The sequence below is a fragment of the Pagrus pagrus genome (assembly GCF_965226575.1).
Source record: "Pagrus pagrus genome assembly, chromosome: 14".
NCBI lineage: Eukaryota > Metazoa > Chordata > Actinopteri > Spariformes > Sparidae > Pagrus > Pagrus pagrus.
Genome location: NC_140198.1, coordinates 17,656,499 through 17,677,195, shown reverse-complemented (window position 1 = coordinate 17,677,195; position 20,697 = coordinate 17,656,499). Strand labels below are relative to the sequence as shown.

The 20,697-nt window shown below is 42.9% G+C and overlaps 1 protein-coding gene across 1 annotated transcript; it reads right to left on the bottom strand.

The window, feature by feature from the left end:
* Positions 1-1,520: 1,520 nt before the first annotated feature.
* abcg4a (ATP-binding cassette, sub-family G (WHITE), member 4a) lies at positions 1,521-19,858 on the bottom strand. Its single transcript, XM_084374220.1, has 15 exons — positions 19,285-19,858; positions 15,800-16,037; positions 10,792-10,909; positions 10,567-10,699; positions 10,423-10,473; positions 9,103-9,248; positions 8,893-9,016; positions 8,571-8,685; positions 8,344-8,483; positions 7,315-7,413; positions 7,008-7,176; positions 6,811-6,911; positions 6,569-6,727; positions 5,248-5,366; positions 1,521-5,126 (listed from the first exon to the last, which is right to left on the bottom strand). Exons 2-15 carry the CDS (start codon positions 16,026-16,028, stop codon positions 4,898-4,900), a joined length of 1,932 nt encoding a protein of 643 aa, XP_084230346.1. The 5' UTR covers positions 16,029-16,037; positions 19,285-19,858; the 3' UTR covers positions 1,521-4,897.
* Between the last annotated feature and the right edge of the window lie 839 nt (positions 19,859-20,697).

Here is a 20,697-nt window from a genome sequence, read left to right as displayed (position 1 = left end):
TCCAGGAACAATGGTATCCTTTTTTACCAGCAGGGGTCCCTCTTGACTACAACCTAATCAAGCCTCAAGGAGAAAAGACATGATCCACACAGGATGTCTGTTCCTGCTTAACCTTCATCGACAACATTAATTGGGGATTAACACACAGCTAAGTGGAGATTTAGATGTTACTCATGTAGGTTCAGTAAATACATCATGATTTCTTATTTATTGACGTCTTCATCTTTCCCCACTGACTCTTACACTCCCTCTGCTGCAACGGCCTAATTTTGTATCTCTTTTTATCTCATAAACTCTATATGCATCGATGTGTAACTCAAGGCCCGTGTCTGATATCTAGTTATTAGCCTGGCTCAGTCTGTCTTTGCAGATGTTGCACAATGTGAGGGTGTAGACTGCAGCAGTGTAATTGCAGCAATGAATCTAAGTCCTTGTTAAAGTCTCATTGCCTTTTCTTTTGTCACCCGCTCTCAGCTTTTGTTGAGATGTCTCATGTTGTGATGAATATAAGTTATGATTAGCCCGAATAAAGCCATTATGTGCATTTATTAAAGCCCTTACATCACTCTCATAATACTGCATTATGTTTGCCCGCAGTGGCTGCTCTCACAATCAACAGAACAGTGGCGCCATGGGCTGTAAAATTTGTAAGAAAGTGTGGTCATGCTGACTTCTCTGGTTCTTGATACTTAGATGCAAATTTCCATTTTTGAAAAGAAGACCATCTCTTAATATACAGTATGTCTCATTGTATATAATACAGCTACTGTTTATGTAACAGTTGGGTAAATAGGGTTTTTTTATATTAAAAAGAACATTTTTTGAAGCATAACTTTTATTCATCTCAAGGGACTTTTATTTCCACGTGTTCAATGCAAATTAAGTGGGCATGGTTATCTCATGACGTCCATGCCAACTACCTTAAAACTTAAAAAAAAGAAAAGAAAAGAAGAAGACTTAAAAATTCTGGAGGGTGGAAGAAGAATAGGCTAATGTTCACTACATGATTATCGTTCATTATTTATGATGTCAGAGGCTGCATTCTGCCTTGATGGGATGGTTACGCAGCAGCCACCATCTTGAGATGCTAAAGTGGGCACCACAGACCCAAGAACCCTGTTCCAAGGTAGTGAAGGTTAGCTTAATTCAGATAGTCCAAAGCAAGCTTACCGGTAGTTTAATGTAATGTATTATTCAGTATGGTTGACAAAATTTAAGAAATGAATCTGTGAAAACATGATCCAGTTCTGTTACAACAGAGTGGAAACATGTCCTGGCTAATCACCGAGTCATTGTGGTAGCATTAACACTACTTTAACTAGCGCCATGTTGACGGTCACGTTACCCCGGAGACTTCCAGTGAGCTCACTCTGTCCATAGACACTAATGAAGTAAGGTTTAAAACAATTTCAAATTAATTTCAATAGAGGTTTTTGTTAAAATATACATATGCCTCTTAAGTAAATAATATGAATCAACAACAATAAAAGCTTGAGCAAATCCATTCACGGAGAAAGGGCAAAGGTTATAAATAATCTTTATTATAATCCTTGGAGCAGCGTTCAGTATACAGAACTTGCATTTTTTCAGTTGAGGAACCGTTAATTAAACTGTAAATGAAAAACAAATTATCTCAGACCAAAATGAAAAAAAAAAAGAACAATCCGTGTTAAACAGCCTTCAATTCCATTAATGATTTTCAGACATTTGTAGCTTTCTGTAGGGATTGCCTGATTACTATTGTTACCATGCATGATAGGGTGCATTGAAGTCAGGTGGCTTATCATTACAAACAGGTGAAATAGTGACACGATAAATGAAAGTGTCAAGGAGTGAAAAAACATTTGGATGCAAATGTAACGCTCATCAGCTGCATCCTGCACAATCACTTATTACACATGATTAGATTTGATTAAGGTTAAATTATTTAGTATCTCCACTGAGGCCGTACCCTATCAGCCGGTAGTGATCACTTTTCTGACCTTGGAGGGCTGCTGGAAAATTAATCTTAAGAAACATGATTGAAAATACATAATCAGGATTATCCAGCAGGATTGGAACGTGTACAAACATGGTGGATGTCTTTTTCAGAGCTCTTTCTTTGGTCAGATTTTCTAAATTCGACACCACAATCTCACGGAAAAGCGCACCCACCATATTTCACATTTTGATGCAGAGAAGGATGATTTGTTTTGTTCTTTGGTACCGCAGGCTGTTAGACCTCAGGCCTGGACTGGCTAATGACTTTGACGCTGCTAATTATCCCTGCTTTGTTCCAGGGTTGGAGCCGTTTCCCTTTCTGCAGTTAGGTTTTTTTTTTTTTTTTTTATACCCTCGGGCCTGCTACCAACGCGTGGCTTTTGATATGATTTAGGGAAGGTTGCTGTGTTGGCGGTAAAACTGACTTTATGCAATATTTTCCCCATGCTACACATTTTCCTGCGCTAACTCGAGAACCAATTATCTTGACGGGGTCTGACTTTAAAAATGGCAACATCTGCCCAGTGGCTGTATATTATCCAGCACCCATCTACAGCACACTTTACTGGTAGTTTTCTGCTTCTGTCCCCCTAATTAGATCTTAAAGAGGGTCATCTCATAAACATGTCCACCAAAGTAGCCTGTGTTACAGAACAGAAGCAGCAACAGAAGATCTAAAATAAAAATTATTAAAAAAAAAGAAAGAAAAAAAAGACAGCAGCGTCACATTTTCTCTTGGTTAAAACCTTTGTATGGTTATTGCACATAATAAAACATGAAGACTTAAATCTCAATATAAAACATATAAACTGACTGATAATACAGCAGTGGGAGGTATAACAATTAAACATCACAATGTTGACTATTGCTATTAATGACAGAATCCAAACCTCCGTCAGTGATTATTGATCTGCTCTCTGATCCACTTTGTTCCTAAAGAGACCGTCAATCTCTTCAGCTACATTATAATAATACATTTGGTTAACTGTTGCCTTCTTCCATCCGGCACATTTCGCACCTGTTACGCTTTCCCTCCTGATCCTTTCTTTTTTTATCTACACCGCTGACGCACTCGCTTCCAGATCGTCTAAAAATGTTCAGCAGAAAGCAGAGGATTTGCATCTCCTCAAACATGGCCGGATAGATACACTTGGATGAGGAAACAAAAATCGTTACGCTTTGCGCTGAAATTTAATATGTCGTACATTTCATTCCTAAAGTGAACATGCAACATTCGGTTGCTGTTTTCCTGTTATACTTTCAGGCAGCGCTCATCACATAGATATAAAAAAATAAAATTAAATACAAATAAATAAAAAGAGGATAAACATACATTGAAAAGTGCAAATGTACATTTGTTTACAGCATGACATATTCACTGTACAATCATTGATTATATACTCACATTATTGTATGCATTATAATAAGGATTACTAAGTAGCATAGTTTGAGTAAGAAATATTTCATAGCAAGTCTATTGGAAAATATTTGCATTGCCCTGTGACAAGGAGAGGCTCTTCTATACATTGCCAAGGGTGAATGTGTGTGTTTGCTTGTGTGTGTGTGTCTATGTGTGCGTGTACCTGTATGTGTGTGTGTGTGCGAACCAGCATTGACGTAAGGTGTGTGTGCAAACAATTAAGCAGAAGAAAACTCAAATCATTCTAGATCAGAGGCACAAAAACTGCCCGGCCTGCGTTTCAAGTATCTAGCATTGTTTTAGACAACACACATCTGTCAGACGTCAGCAAAGCAGAGAGAAAGAGAAGGAGAGAGAAAAAGGGATATTTCCTTTCGTAGCTCGGGGAGGAGGCAGCTCAAGAGTGGAAACGAGCAGTTCAAACGATTGTGTCAAAAGAGCGACACACCGATTAGACAAACATCCCTTTCTTCGAACCACAGAATGGGCTATTGCACTTTACCTAAAACACTCTTGTTGCAACCGGGATGATTAAGACAGCCCACCGCATCGGGCTGTAAACTGCAGTCATGCTTGCTTTAACACTGTGCTCCCTGTTCACTGAATGCTTCCTCGGTTATGGCAGAAACAAACAGTGTATAACTGGGAGCAAGTAAGGAGTCAAAGGCCATAAGTCTTTGACACTCTGCTCGATATTTTACAAACATTTAAGTGTTTTCTGAACCTTCTACCAGCTTCAATGTTCGGGCAGAGGGCCTGTGAAAGTGATCCACACTGCAGAGAGTCATCCGCTGGCAGTCGATTTGTTAAGGTCGTATTCCGTTAAGAAAAGCCATCGTGTTTAGCGTCTGTGTAAGAATACCTCATGAGATGATCCTACAGGAGAGCGAGCACAAACATTTTCTGCACGTTTTCTGATGGAAATAAGAGGGTATCCATCTTGAAATCTTGTTCCTGTGGCATCTTGATGGCTCATGTCCAATTCTGGTGTGAACCTTTTTAGGCGCTGGATTGAGAAGCTACAAGTTATTGGACACTCCTGCACCAAGATGGTTATTATGGCTCCGCAAACCCGCGGAGACTTTCTTGAGGTTCTTGGAAATCAGTACAAATCCAAAGGTCTCACTTTAAGGAAACATGCTGTCTGTTACTGTTGGGTATTCTGTTTCTGTTTAGTGCAGATAAACAATCGTGTTGAAGGAAATGGTGATCTGAAAGAAACTACTAACCTGGAGGACAACTGATAAAGGGCAGGGGGTGGAACAACACTCCATAGTCTAAACTTTCCTTTTCAAAGGTAATATTATACTGTACAGTCTGAGTAATGGTGCAGCACAGCTTTCTGATGATTTCATGTGCTGGCCTCGTGTATGTCTTTGTACATGTGTGTGAAGTGGAGACAGAGAAAGAGAGAGAAAGAGGACGTTTGCTTACGATCTCACACTGCCGGGATATGTGCGAGCGTCCTGATCCATCAGTGGTTGCCTTCCGGACATCTTAGCGCTCTGACTTGACTTTGTAGCGCAGGACTAGGTAGGTAGCCAGTCTGAGGATCAGGAAGAAGACGCCCAGCACCATGAAGTCCACGTAGAGCTTCGCATCTTCCACGTCCAGCAGCTGCAGGACCTCCTCTGGCTTTTGGAACTTACACACCAGGCCACTCACGCACTCCAACTCCGACCGGTTCATCCCGTAGATAGAGAGGATCACCCCCTCAAAGCCGTATCTGAAAGGGGACACCTCATGAACCCAGGCTCATTTAAAGAGACTCCTAACAGATCAGAGACAGCCGACAAAGATCAATAGCCAAAGTAAATTTAGCAAAAGTCTAAAGTAGCTGAAAGTACCTGACATAGGAAACGTAAGAGCTCCACTGCAGGTATTTGGGAATGGTGTCAAAGTTGACGAAGAAGCCAGAGAAGAGGAGCACAGGTATGGCTGTGACTGGACCCACGAAGGTTGCCACCTGTGAAACAAATGTACAGTATTCAATTAAAAAAAAACTGGCTTAATGTCATACTCGCGATGAGAAAAAGTAAAAATAATCATATCTTCTTTTTTATTAATTGTTTTCATCCTCCTGGTGCCAACATGGCTCTCAATGCAACTCAAACACGACTGATGTAGCCTCAAGCCGTTAGCTTCACGCCAAATTGAGGAGCGAGCTACTGATGTGCTGATAAGTTCACACCTTCCTCACACACGTGTTGGACAAGTTATTGTCAGTAAGTAAAGTAGAGTATAATCACTGGGATTAGTAAATGCATTCTAATTACTGATTTCAAAATCAAAATCTCTCACACTGCTTGTTCCTGGTCACATTACTCTAACACATTTCTAATTCTGCAGTATTTTAAAAACGTGAAGGTGTGAAAATAGGCGATTCCCTCCTTTGAGTGAAGGGAGACGGAGATGAGTTTCTCTTTTCTGTTTTTTTCCTGTTCAGCCCATCGGGAAGGTTGTCTGACATGTAACCAGACGGAGAGGCTCTGAGTGAGGAGCACACAGGTCTCCCATAACTGGTCTTATTTCCACACTTATTTCTCTGCGCCAGCCCAGGGAAAGGAGCACGCCGGACTGCATCTCCCAGTCAGCAATGTTTAAATTACAGGTAGCTGCGAAGTAAACTTCTGTTTGTGAGAGCTCTCAATGTTATAACGTACTCGGGTTCGAGCTAACTTTTTGAATCCACATCACACTGATTGGCAGCATATATCCAACCAACGGGCACAGTTTCTCAACGTAATAGTCGGCTGCGGGCCACCCCCGGACAAGGCAGCAGGGTGCTCGTTCTTAATCTGGTCCAACAGAACGCTACAGTACTAAACTAAATAGTAGCATTACGTATTTTAACTTACATTTGACCTCAGTGAGCCAGCAGACTGTGTTTATATGCAAATTAACTTACAGACCAACATGCATAACCGGTCAAAAATATTCTCTGTGGTTAACCCCTGACATCCCCAGCAGTAACACTTCTTAAACTCAGATGACGAGCAGAGAGAAACCTCTTCCTCTTTCAGCAGATGAATGTGAAAACTTCTGCCAAACTCTGCATGCACAGTATGGTTTCCTGCACAGTGAAGGTCACACGCTTAAGTGAAGTATCAAAAAGCAAAACACATTTTTTAAGCGGAGGGAGACTTTAAGGTACGCGGGCTTGCCTACCTGCAGAGACGTAGATGCAGCACCTATAAGCAGACCTAAGGATTGGGCCACCAGAGCCGTGGACGTGGACAAGGCCATGAAGAGCAGGTAGCGACCGGCTTCTGGAGGCTGTTCAGTCATCCAGTACACTATACTACAATACATGATTGGACAAATCACCTGTAAAAGAAATTTTGAGTTTGTTATTTGAAATAAATTGCATGCCTAAACCACTGTGTGCTCAATCATTTGCTCAATCATACCTGGAACGGAACGTCCGCCATGGTTTTGGCCAAGTAATAAGCCTTCAGGCTGTACCAGTAGTTGAGATGTTCCCTTATAAACACAGCCATCTCCAGAGGAACTGTGAAACAACTGCAGCGTTAGAAAAAAAGTTCCACTTCTCCAGAAAAACAACACAGCAAATCAATGTTTCCCAAACTCTCACTAGACATCTTACAGGTTAGGATGGTGGGCATCAGGGCAGCAAACATGAGGAACAACATGGAGAAAAAGAGGAAGCCAGTGTTGTTGAAGACTTTGCTGGCATCATTTCCAATTTTGAGATAAAGCAGACCAATCAGCACACCAATACACAGATGGGACATCACCCTGAGGTGGGTCAGCACCTTGAAAACAGACAAAACAAACATCACACATCTCAAAAGCCATTAATTGCTACCAATAATCAAATTAAACCCATTTTTCACAATGGCTGGTGGCCATCACAGCAGGAATTTTTTGTAGGATTTTTTTTTTTTTTTTACCGTGTCCCTGCATATCGTAACGAAGGTCCTTTTGAAGAGGATGCAGAACTGTGTGGTTGTACTGGTGGCAAAGCTGTGTTTCTCAAGTGTTCCTGTGTCCTGTGGAGATAATCAGTGAGGACAAGGACTCAGTCATAGATACCAGTACAAGACGAGCAAAAACAAGAAACCACAACTCTTTCACTGGTCTAAACAGTGATTAGAATGCTTTTTGTGTGTGAGTTTGTATTATATAATGTAAGAAATGAATTCAAATGTCCCCTAATCCTCAAGAGAAAAATAGTGTCAGTATAGAAACATGTTTTATTGCTCACACTATGCACAAAGTGTTTTTTTTGGCCAGTATGAAAAGGGTATAAGTGAGAAATAATTAAATTTTTTAGTGGAAGCTTAGAAGTCAATGCAAAGCGTCAGGCAATACCCAATAATAATAGCAATAATAATGAAGACATGGACTTATATAAGAACAGAAAACACCATAATCTCTTCGTCTATGGTAAAAGGTTACTGGCTGATGCCTACACAGATAAACCCAGAAGAGGATAGAAAGGGCAACAGAGAAAATCAATAAACTGATAAAATGTTTAAAGAGTATGAAGGGCAGAACTGCACCATGTAGGAGTAATGGTGGAGAGAGCGCCTGGTGGTTTACATTTACAGTTTTAGTATTTAGCTGATGCTCTTATCAAAAGCTGCTCATGAGGCTGAGAAAGAGAGAGTGAGTGGAAGCTGAGGAGACGGATCGATCGAGTGGAGGACAGGAGGAAGAGTTTGGGGGAAAAGAAGAAATAATGTGGGCACTGGACAGGAAAGGGTAGCACAAGTCACAACATTTTGGGATTTTCCAAGTACATTTGCTCAAAATGGACGCAACCAACAACAACAAGAACATTTCTATCACACCGTAGTTTAGAAATATATCCCTTTTTTTATATGCGAATGAGTAAGTCGCTTATTGTTTAGTGTGAGCAGTTAGAGACCAGTAAGTATAGGTGTGGTGCTATAGTGAGAGAGGCTGTTATCGCTCACACTGTGGCATTGAGAGGGACAGGAAGAGTCACTTTTATCTCTGGAGTTCTTCTTGCTCTCCTCTGAGCACAGTCCGCCCTGGACGGCCTCAAACAGCACTGGATTCAGATCCCCATACTCCCCTGACGCCACCTCAATGACTGGGGACAGAGAGGACAAGCTTGTAAGAACAAAAACACCGGACGCACACATGCATTCACTTGCACTAAAGGACTTGCGTGACTCACTGAAATCAGCAGGATTGTGATACGTCGGGCAGTGGAGGCCCAGGTTCTTCAGATAAGGGATGAGGTAAGGGACTGTGCCCTTGTATATGCACTGACCCTGACTGAGGATGTACAGCTGGTGGAAGAACACAGGTACAGAGTAATCAACGTAGTTTGCAACACACCGGCTCTCTGAATTATATATGAACAACCGACAAAACAACAGGCCTGGGTATCGACTTGTCAGCTGGATAAAATGAATCATGCTAACCTGCAGCGCCCTGGCCTGAGCAGCGGCTAATGGAAGGCTGGACGTGTCCAGCACTTTAAGCACTCAAGTTACCTTATCAAACATCTCAAAGAGCTTGGCACTGGGCTGATGAATGGTGCAGATGATTGTCCGTCCTCCCTGAGCCAAAGACTTCATGAGGGAGACAACCTGGAAGCAGGACGCGCTGTCCAGACCACTGGAACGGGACAAAACCAGAGAGGCTATTTAATCCAGGTGTCTGTTGGGATTACACCGATTCAATCTAGGTGAGACATATCCTACCTGGTGGGCTCATCAAAGAACATGACAGGAGGATTGTTGACCAGCTCGAGCGCGATGGCCAGTCTTTTACACTGTCCTCCAGAGAGACAGCTGGTGCGTGTCTGAGCACATTCCAGGAGACCCAGAGCGGTCAGGATCTCATCCACCTGAGGAACAAACAGGGACGGATGATGACGCACACCACCGTCAATACAGTTGGAGGACATGAACCAAATCTTCTATCATGTGTGACCCCGTATTTATATTTTGTATTGTGTTGTGATGTAGAATACTTCCAAGGAGGACCTGGCTGCAGACAAAATGGTGGCAACAATGATCCTGTTAAAGTGGAGTGATATTTGGAACAGGTACAAGTTAACCTCTAAAGTTAAATTTGTCTTAATTGTAAGAAGGTTTTAAAACTGTGGTTCTTTTCTATTTTGTCAGTTCATGTAAATCAAAATCTAAAATATTTGTGTTTAAAAATGTAGCTTGGACTGGCATTAGACATCTTTTTAACTAATATTGAAGTAAATACTGATTGCGCAGTGTCATGGCTGTAGAAAAAAAATGGCACCATCCATGATTATGCTGGTTCCCTGTAAGCCTCCCTTTGACTCCCGGAAAAACAAAAGTTGAATTACGGCACAAAGGGGTCATTGTTTTCCCAGGTTATGATGGAACAACTGGAATAACTGTTGAAACTCTCCCCGCTGATGGAGGAGGCAAAGAAGGTGACGAGGGAGAGCGAAACAAACCAAGGTAAAATAAGAGTGAACGATGGAGAGCGCTCCGATGTTGAGTCTATTCCCCCATGTGTGTTTCCGCGCACCAGCAGGACCAAAACCAGCATTCTCTCTACTAAATCAGTGAGTTACAAAACAAAACCTGCCTACTTGTTGACACAACGGGGATTATTGCTCTGCCGTTTAACAGCGCTGAGATCAGGGTTACCTACTCTGTGAAGTGTGGTCTTTTTCATTTTCTGGAGCCATTCAGCAATGACCCTTCCTTCATTTTTAAGTTCCCTGTATACGGTTAATCCCCGTGTTTGACGTCCGCCATTTTGTCTGCAGCCTGCCTCTCTTGGAGTAGGTGAGAGGAGATAATGGTTATTTTTTGGAAGCCTTGATTTTGCTAATCCAGTGAAGGTGCATTATTACACTGATGCAAAAATAGTCTAAATTCAATATTACCATCAAACAGTCCCGCTCATTAATATGCATTAATAACCCGATATGACTGATAAGATATTTAAAGGGTAATCGCTCTGGTATACATATTGTAGTAAAATAAATGCAGCACATATAACCGGAGTGTAGTCAATAAATTCAGACTTACGAGCTCTTTTTTGACCTGAATGCTCTCATTTAGTTTCAAATTGGCAGAAACCTGAAAGGCAGACAGAAGTCAGCACATTATTATTGAACATTAGGACTTAATGAGGTTCTGGGATTTTTTATTTTCTTTTAAAGGTGACCTCACCATCATGGCCTCCCTCGCAGTGAGGTGAGGCAGCAGCATGTCATCCTGCATGATGTAGCAGGACATCTTCCTGAAGGTCCTCAGGTCCCTCGGTCGACCGTTGACCATGATCTGGCCCTTCATGCCCGTCTCCCTGTTTCCCAACAGAAAACAAATTTATATTACAGCAAGTGTGGTCTTATAAATAAGTAAGAGGATTAAGATGTTTAGGAACAAACATCTCACCTGTAACCTGCCAGAATATTCATCAGAGTGGATTTCCCGGCTCCAGAAGGCCCCATGATACCAATCAGCTCTCTGCTGTTGAATCTTCCCGACAGACACTTGAGGAGGGCTTTGTAACCTGACAGAGAGACAAAGCTTTTACTTGTTCTGCTGTAATTGGTCTGGAAATGTTCTTATCGATCATTCTCGTTTTACTGAAAAGTTTACTTTATGAAGGAGCTTTAATTTCATTTATAATGTTCGCTATACCAGCCCGTTTACAAGACTCACGTTAATCCTCATGCTGTCTGCAAAATGTTACAAACATGTATCCACTAGTAGAAATATTCAGTGACAGTAATCTTCTCATTTTCGCATCAAGGAGACAAAGAGAGGGTCAAAAGCAAAGTGAAAAAAGACAGAAACATGACAAACACATGGTTAAGGGAGGCTTAAAACATGTTTCTGAATGTATGTCGTACCGTCCCCACACATAACAGGGGAGAACAGGCTATCAGTTGAGAGATGTTTATTTCTACACCGTGTTATTGCATACATTTTTTTAATTGATTGCAGAAAAAGTCAGATATAAAAGCTTAATAGGGACTGCAACTACAATGTGGGCCGACACAATGTGTTGTATTTTTAGTCCTGATCCGTCTGCTTAACAATGATGATTCTGCTGGCTTGTATCACACCTTTATAAACTCCTGACAGTGAGAAAGTGGAACAGGTTGTTCGGCAGTTCTGGCTCACTTTAATGGCTGGTTTCACTGAGCCCTGAAGCTCAGTTCACTGACTCGAAGTGTTTCTACGGATGGTTCTACAGATAAAGAGCCTAATTTCACTCCAGCAGGGTAAATCACAGGCTACTGAATCTGAGCTGGCAGTATTGTGGATCAGAAGTGGTCAAGCAGATGTGTTGTTACATGTTTTAAACATCATCCTTATTGGCAGGCTTCACTGACCACAGCCTCCATTTTAAAATGAAGAAGGTGAGGTTCGCCCAGGGCGTCATGCAAGCAAGGACCTCCACTGACCACAGGCATTACTCCGCTGCAGCAGTAGTGGTGTGGCCTGCTAATGAAGATGTCTCAGGTTTTTTCATGACGCATTCCCTAACCTTTGGAGGCACAGTGGAAACAGTGAAACAATATCTTTTAGACCTGACGTAGATGCTGAAAGCTTCCAGTTATGGAAAGTTAAAGAGGTCTGTTAAGTCATGCCCTGTTGTCACCCAGGCTCCCTCGCCTCACCCATTTCTCCAGCGTCTTCAGGGATGCTGCTTCCTGTCTCAAGCTGTGTAAGCAGGGTCTCAGCAGACCCCTCACTCTAAGAGTAAAGGAGCTTAATGGCAGTGTTATTACATCAGGCAGCCTCCACTCAGACAGAGATGCAGCCTGCTGTCAGTAAAGCAACCCTGCTCGGCCATGTGGTGCATACTGATGAGCTAACCCGGTGCTGTAGGTCGCGCATAACAATAGTGTTATCTGTGCGAGGCTGCAGGCGCAGAGTATGTAGCTGACCACACTGTCACAAAGACACACTGACTTAAAAGGTTGGTTCTGGTTTTTGTGAAGGAGTGTTGTCTGAGTTACTCATCCATGCTCAGTGTATCACATACAGTAGATGGCGGTCGGCTTGTCCCCAGTGGAACATGGAGGAGCAGACAGGAGTACCGGCATGGAAGCGGTGTACTGCTGTGGATGGGGTCAGCGGCTACACATACTGTATTTTAACCACCTAAAATAGGGCCCACCTTAACAAATCAATATCAGGTTAAGTGTACTCTATATTTAGAATACCTCGCCATCAGACAGCCCTCTTCCACAGGGAACGAAGCTCTCTTCAAAGCCACCAGACTCCTTTCACAAAAGCAGTGATTTTACCTCGCAGATCAGGGGAGCTGCTTGACTGCCTCGATCGGCTAGTTTGCCTGTGTTACTGCGTGACTTTGGTGTTTTAACACATTAGTTTGGCTCTGAACAAAACCTTTAACAGTATGTGATAGTACGCTCAGCGATTCCAACCTGATCTCAGAGGTAATTTCAAAGTAATTGTTGAATAAATTATTATGAGTCATGTTTGAGGCGGGGTCACGCCTCAGATTGGAGCCCATGGTACTAATGGCAGCTGTGTTGTGACACCAGGAAACCAGTATCACCTGAAGAATAGTCCTCACACTTCACATCAGTGTTGCTGCTGTACTAAAATCTTATCTTTATTCTCTAATTTCATTCTCATCTTACAGTAGTTGACATCACAAACTCTGTATCTATCCTTGGTTAACTATATGTTAACATACATAGCCAGGCAGTGGCTGCACTGTTCAATGAAAACATGTGCAGAATACTGTTTATATTCAGTTTCATCATGTGCAAACTATAGATACAATTTATGTTGAGAAGGGTATGCTGATGTAGCATTTCACTTCTATAACATCGGTTGACGTTATGTGATGTGTGTACAGTGTAAACTGAACGTCTTTTTTAATCCATGTATTCATGTTTCTAGTCAAAACCTGGTGCCTGCAGTACCCACAATGCAAGGTGACCACAGACAGTTTGGCAGGAGTTCTAGGTATGTTTATGCTAGCAGTGGCTAATGTCGCCTCAAGCAGAGATATGTCACGTCACTTGAGGGAATGTATTCAATTTGCTGCCTCGTCTGGAGCCACAAAATGCTGTAGACAGCTTTTTCTCACATTTGCAGTATTACTCCTCAAGTCCTGCTAACAGACTTTTCAAGTTAATTTGAGCCAAGTACAATCACTTTAATCAACTCTGTTCAAGCTTATTTGAGTTATTATCGCAAATGTTCCGCAGCCTTTAAGAAAGAAACTAGTCTTTCAAACTGTTGGCATTTAATTAAGTTAATTTGGTCAAGCTGTGAAATTGCACACACTGAAAAATTTCAAATGAAGGAAACAAAATGAAGCAATAAGATCTTTTTCTAATGGTCCACTCCCCTCACACCAGGACATTAAGTAGATAACATACTCAGAAACTGCTGCCATTCTTCAGATGACAAACATGTAGTACATCACTGAATTTTGCGGTCTGTCCATGTAGTCACTCTGGATAAAAAAAAGGATAAAGAAGCATATACAAGACTGCTAAAGAAAATGACAAAATGTCACTTTGTATCTCAGTCTAAGCAGCACAGAGACCATCAAGTAAAGGATGTAATTTTATCCGTGAGATTACCACACTCCTCGTTACCCTAACAAGCTCACATCATCGATGCAGGTGCAAAGGCGCCATTGCAGTAAATAACAAAACACAGAGCAGAAAACACTTAGAGGCGTGTAAACATATTCCTTCTCTCCCTCCCCCCTCCCTCCCTCTTCCTGTCCTTCCCCCTACGCAGCAGGTCTAGTGTTTCACCAGGAGAATACCTCAACAGGAGGAGAATACCCTCAACATGAAAGCAGGCCACAGCAGCATCATCCGAACAGGGATAAATGTCTGCCCCTGGCCTGAAAGAGCCTACGATAACAAACAGAGAGCAGCTCGTACATCAGCTAACCCTCCTCAACCCTTTTACGATAACAGAAGCGACTCTACATTTATTGCATTCGCACTGTCTTTCTCGTAACCTCTTCCTGTTCGTTGCAGACATTTTAAGGAATGACTCATAAGTAGTGTGTCAGGGACTCAAACGCTAAAAAGACATTAAATTATAAATGACATCATGAGTTCAAGACTCATGGCTCATGCTGTACATCATCTTTTACCCCCTATCTCCTCTCTACCAGCTGTTTAATTGCGTATAATTCAGCAAACATGACATGAAATGATGTGCTTTTTCTAAGGAGAAGTAATCACTGACTGCAAAACCACACATCAGAACAACAGCCCTGAGCTGTGTGTGATTACACCTGTTTCACAGCTTTGATCAGCTAGACAGGGACTGCAGAGAATCGGCTCTTGGCTTAGCTTGTTAAATGAGACGCAAACACAGACGAGCCCCTCAGTGTATGTCAAATATGCACTCATATGAATTTAGGTGTGGCTGGTTTTTATGTGAGTGGCAGAGGCAGAGATGTATACGACGGGAGGTTCGCTGGGACTAAAATGGCAGGCGAGCAATCTTTCTGAAATGCACCGCTTAATTAGTAATAGCTGAGACACTTCCTGTTCACACATCATCAGCCTGATGAGCCGAGGCAGACACCCTGAAGAGACAACACACAAACAAAAGGAGAAACCACACGTTGACTTTGATTTGAGGCTACCTAAGGAGAAACGTGCGCGTCATCGGAGCGGCAAACAAAATCTCCTTTACTGACCGCCGCTCCTCAAGAACACTCTCCGTACATTTTCCAATGGAACAACAAACACTTCTCGGCCAGGCTTTTTCGTAATGCACATCAATATTACACAAGACGACCTGCAATGCATCATATAGGTCCTCTCCTAAGGATACTGTATGGAGACTGTAAATAAAAGATTCCTCTGTGGTCCCCTGCCCTGCTGAATATAAAGAGCACGTACAACAGATCGGTTTGCTGAAGGTGGTTCAAGTGGTGACAAGCATGGATGACCAGTGGTTGAGCTGGAGGCTGATCATTAATAAGGGTGCTGAGTTTAAATGCTGTCCATATTTCATGAGCAGATCAATCGTGGACCTGACTGACTCACTGCCACCGCCTATCGTCAGACAACACAGGGAAAAGAGAGGCGAGCAGTGTGCCAACCTGCGGGTGTAAATTATTTACTATGTCTAAACTCTGCTGAGCGCAGCAAAGCTTACAGTCACACTGCTCCCTATGACATGGTGGGAGTCTGCAAGTGTGTGTGTGTGTGTGTGTCCATGAGGGCCGGGCTCGGCTGGGCTACATGTGTCAGAACAATGGAGCAAAGCAAAAGAGGCAGCCTAACGCTGAGGAGAAAAATGTTTTCCTTAAATGTCAACGAAGGCTTTTGAAGGCCTCCCTTGAAATTTCTGCACTCTAGATATTGATCGTCATGGGTGGTGCTGGCTCGCTCGTCCATCACGGTTACTATGTGAACTGAGCGTGCAGTACCTCTCCTCCTCCACCAGGGACCCTCGCGGATGGTGTACGAGAGCTCATTGAACTCCAGGTCCACAGCAGAGCGGCGTGGGAGGTGGGAGAAGCGCTGAGCCTCAGTGATGTGGTTCTCCACTTTCTTCAAGTGGGTGAGCAGTGGGGCCTCCTGAGGCGCTCCGCCGGGGAGTTTGGTCTCCTCCATGGGGATGCTGACCGTGCCCTGCTCCAGTGTCCTCTCAGCCATGCTGAAAGGCTGCAAAGGAAGACAGAAATGTTAAGTTGTTCAGGTGTATCTCTTTTCTCTTGCTTCAAAGTAAGAAGGTGCACTCCTGCCTCAGATCAGTACATGAAGAATCTCAGATTAAAGCAACATTATATAACTTTTTACATTAAAATAACAGCTTCGAAATCATTTTGATGGTATAGTGTCTTGTAATAGGGTGAATGATGTCTCATCCACTTGTTTCTGCACTATGTAACTTCAGTAAGAGGGGAGGATCACAGTGTACACATTGTATTTATGACAGCGGTGTTGCAGTCAGAGACCGTGAGGGCGCAAATTGCACAGAATGCCAGTTTCTACATAATGTTGCTTTAATTTTCACCTGAGAATAAAAAAAACATTAAAGGAAAGTCAGGGATCCAGACTAACTTCTAACAGCTGGTAGCACTGGTGTGCCTCACCCTGTCATTGAGGTGCACCAGCACATAATTTAGGTGCCCCAATAAGCACATAACACATAGATGACTGTGAACAGGACGGTGTACATAAATGTTTTTCTTCATTTAAATCACAGCACGCGCAATAAGAAATTGCTGTTTTAAAAATAATTTTAAAAAGTGCTGATGTTTTAGGTGCTTGACAAACTCAAATAACTCTTATTGGGGTGTAATAAAAATAAAATAATTGATTTAAAAAAGTTTATACTTTGTGTTAAGACAGTGTTTTCCCTTGTCTTACTGGGATCTATGTGTAGTCCTTGTGGTTTTGCTTTTTTGGTCTTATTTTGGTTTTATTGTTTTTTTCAGGCGCACCGGTGCGACCAATGTTTATTCCAGTTGCACCAGACAGATTCTGAGGCGCGTGTGCAACCAAAACTGTCGCACCCTGGAGCCCTGAAAGTAAATCATTTCTTCCCAGTTCTGAAACTAAAATTGGCCAATAGACAAGACAAATATGAATTGATTGGTTTTGATTCCTTTGTTTTCTAGTTGATTGACTGACTAATGGCCTCCATAAAAAAAAACTGTTGCCTCAGCAGATGCAGTCACCAGAGTAAAATGTTGCCATTGTGCATTTCTGCAAACTACAGATATGTTTCCATTTGCTCTCTTCATATGTTTCATATCAACATCTGTGAGGTGATCAGATTACACGTATCTGAGCTGAGTGTCTCATCTGGAGGAGGAGGCGATGGTATTATTATTTAACGAGATGACAAACCCAGGTATTTTAAGCCAAAATGTGAATTTTGTTGTTTTTTTTAACCCACACCGAGTGTTTTTTGTGCCTAAGCCTCACCAGAACTCCACCAATTGTACACATTAAAGTGTGTTTAGAGATCTTGGGGAGTACTGCTGCATGTGTGGAAAAAAGGAGTGTAAAGCCTTTTGTGGCTCCAGAGGAAGCTGCATGTAATCTGATAAATTGTCTTCATTGAAGTGAAGGCACCAGATGTTAAAAGGCAGACGAATGCGTGGGATGAAGAGGTGATGTCTCTGGTTCTGCTGTTCTGATTCTGATCATTTGTTTTTTAACTGTCCATAATGAGTCCAACGGTGTTATAGGAGTACAATGCAGACCAGCGGACTGCTTTGTAAACCTGACGCCAACATTTCCCACAATGCACTTTAATCACTGAGTGACATCACTGGAGGAAATTTCTCATATTACATGCAGCTTCCTCTGGAGCCACAACAGGCTTTATACTACGCTTTTCATATACGCAGTAGTACTCCCCAAGACCTGTAAACACACTTTAATGAGTAAAATTGGTGGAGTTACCCTTTAACCAACTTAAGGAAACGTGAAATTTCTGAATATCAGCTACAAATGAAACATATTCAACATACGAAACGCGTCAGTGTAACACATCCATGCCAACATTTACTCAGGCCATTGGTTGATTTTAGGATGGCTGCCGACACCATCCTAAAAACTAGGTGCTGCACATGATCTGATTACAGTTTATTGTATGGAGTGGCTGGTTGAGGGGAATGAGATTCTGAGTGTGAGGAGTCGGGATCTGGTTTCAGTCCTGCAGCGCGCTCATACTGCTGATTCACATAAATTTCCTCCGAGACTCAAGTGTCTGTTAAAACCATGTAGTGGCTGCTGATCCATTAGCTTTCCGATAATGCGAAAGTGAAGCAACACATTGTCTCCATGATATCAGCATGCTGGACATGTCGGGACATCTTCAGAATCGTGTTACTACTTCATTAGGGGTAAAAGTCAGCAGTTATTTGAGAAAAACAGATCTAAATGAAGTGAATTAAGAGGATTATGAGATGGGATTCAAATGAGTTTCCATAAATGAATCAGGTGACCTACTTTAGATGTAATAATGAAGAGACATGTAATTATCAGCTCAGAGTTTATAGATGGTCATGATTAAATGCTGCAAGAAAACTAATGGGATGTGTGTTTTAGTGTAAAAAAACCCCCCCAGCTGATTCTGTCAAAGCAGTAACAAGAAACTGCCTATTTTATGTACGCGCAGGCCTCAAGTTGGCACAAAATTTCACTGGGGCTGCTCAAGCGAAATAAAAGATGTAAGCAACACATGGCGACACACAAATATACACGCATAAACAGTCTGTTTGGCTCCCCTAATCATGAGTGGACACATAATCCCCGTGTACGAACATCCACTGCTGCCATGCAGTCCGGTAGGACTACTTCCCTGCTCCAGTCTACTGACCTATAGAGGATATTTCACTACATGCTATAGTAAAATATCCTCATGTGAAGAGGACCAGTGAAGAACATTGAGCATGACTTCTATTGACCGTCCTCCCATTAGTGAATTTTCCATTACCAGCCTGCATAAGCTCTGTGAAAACACTGACAGGCTTTAATGGCCTCTTAGTCAGATGAAGGCCTGCATGATCTGTCATAGGCAGGACACGTGAGCCACACACACACACACACACAGAGACACACACGCAGAGGTAGTAAAAGTCTCCAGAAGGGATGAGATACGGTTATTAAATGTATTTGATGTGGCTTTGCAGTGGTGTGGTGGATCTGTGCTCTGCAGTGACTTGTTATCAGTGCCAGCTCTTCAAAAAAAAAAGCACCTGTTACCAACAAACTGATGACAAGAGTGGAAACATGAGGAAAATGACAGAGCAGTGGTGAGACATGACCTTTTTTTTTTTTTGGTTTAAGGTAGGTGAGTCACAAATGAGCCTGCTCTGTGGACACATCAACGCCAACTCTGGCTTTTAGCCTGTGATGCATTGCACACGCACACGCACACACGCATTGCACATACTTATTATGGTGTGTTGAAACGACCAGGTGAGCAGCCCTGGCTCTCCTCTCTGGGGGTGAGAGCAACAGTGCTCAGTTGATGCCTTCAGACGAGACAGCACAATCCCTCCACATCAGCAGCTCCCCCAGAAAAAAAAAAGAAAAAAGAAAAAGAACAGAAACAGAGGAAAAAACACAAGATGCTCACTGTGCGCCACAGTCCTGGAAAAATCCGGATCGGTTGAGCCGCTGTGTCCTCCTCATCAATATCTCTCGGGGTGCGGCGCACATCGTCCCGCATCCACAACAGCAGCAACTCCTGAGATTAAAATCATGTCCGGCCTCAAACTATGACTGCATCCCGGTGAATCGTCAGGGGGACGAGGCGCCTGTCATGGTTTTTTTTTTAAATTTATTTTCCCTCCCTCCTCGGTGCGATTATCCCTTTTATGAAATCCATCCGTCCCCAAGTCGCATCGAAATACTCACACACATCCTCGACAGTGGTGTAGATGGTAATCGTTCAGTATCAGTGCTGCAGATGCTTCAGCAGCAGCAGCAGCAGCTCGATGTAGCAGCTCCGCTCCCCTCTCACCGGTTGGTGCGTCTGTGTGGTACGCACGCCGGTCTGGGATGCAGGGCGTTGCTAGAAGGATGCTACTGGAGGAGAAAACAGACTGTTTTTGGTTCTGATCGTTTCCTCCTAATCCTCATCCTGACCTCATGCTTTAGATGAATCAAATCTCACGTGAATGTAGATCATTTTTTGTAACAGACGCCTTCTTTTAAGGCTTATTACAGTGATTTAAGGCTGGGGGGGGGCCTAAAAAGTTTAAATTGACTTCACACTTAATTAAATGTATTCACATCAGATTGACTGCCACATCCTGTTTCAGTAAATTAGCCTCTCAGGTGCCAATTATATAAACCTTTTAAGTATTCCAGTTTCTATTCTGGCTCCTCTTTGTCTCTGGGGACTGGGAGAAATGGGAATAACCCAATGAAATTAGGATAAAGCTCCGCTGTGAGGGCGAGCTTTTTGTCCCTCATGATGCCCGATACAGGTGATCCATACGGGGCTCCACGGCTGCCAGTGCACCTCTGCTGACCGTGTGTGTGCGTAAACACGAGCAGGAGGTTGTTGGTGAGATTTGAGGCCCCGCTGTCTCTTTAAAGGCCGCACCTGCGCAGCTGCCCGGTGCTGATGCTGCAGTGCCCGGGTTATTTTCGGTAAAACTGCCGGGGTTACTCGCGTTCAAGCGGGCCCTACATGCCTTACATCACCCATGAGAGGGAATCGGGACCATTTTTAGCCAATCGCACCTGCCTCTTAATCAGACCAATTTAAAACGAGCTCTCTCTCCCTCTCCCTCTCTCCCGCGCGTCGTCGCCACATGAGCGATTTGAGCACAGCCACCCACCTCTCTGTCTCTGT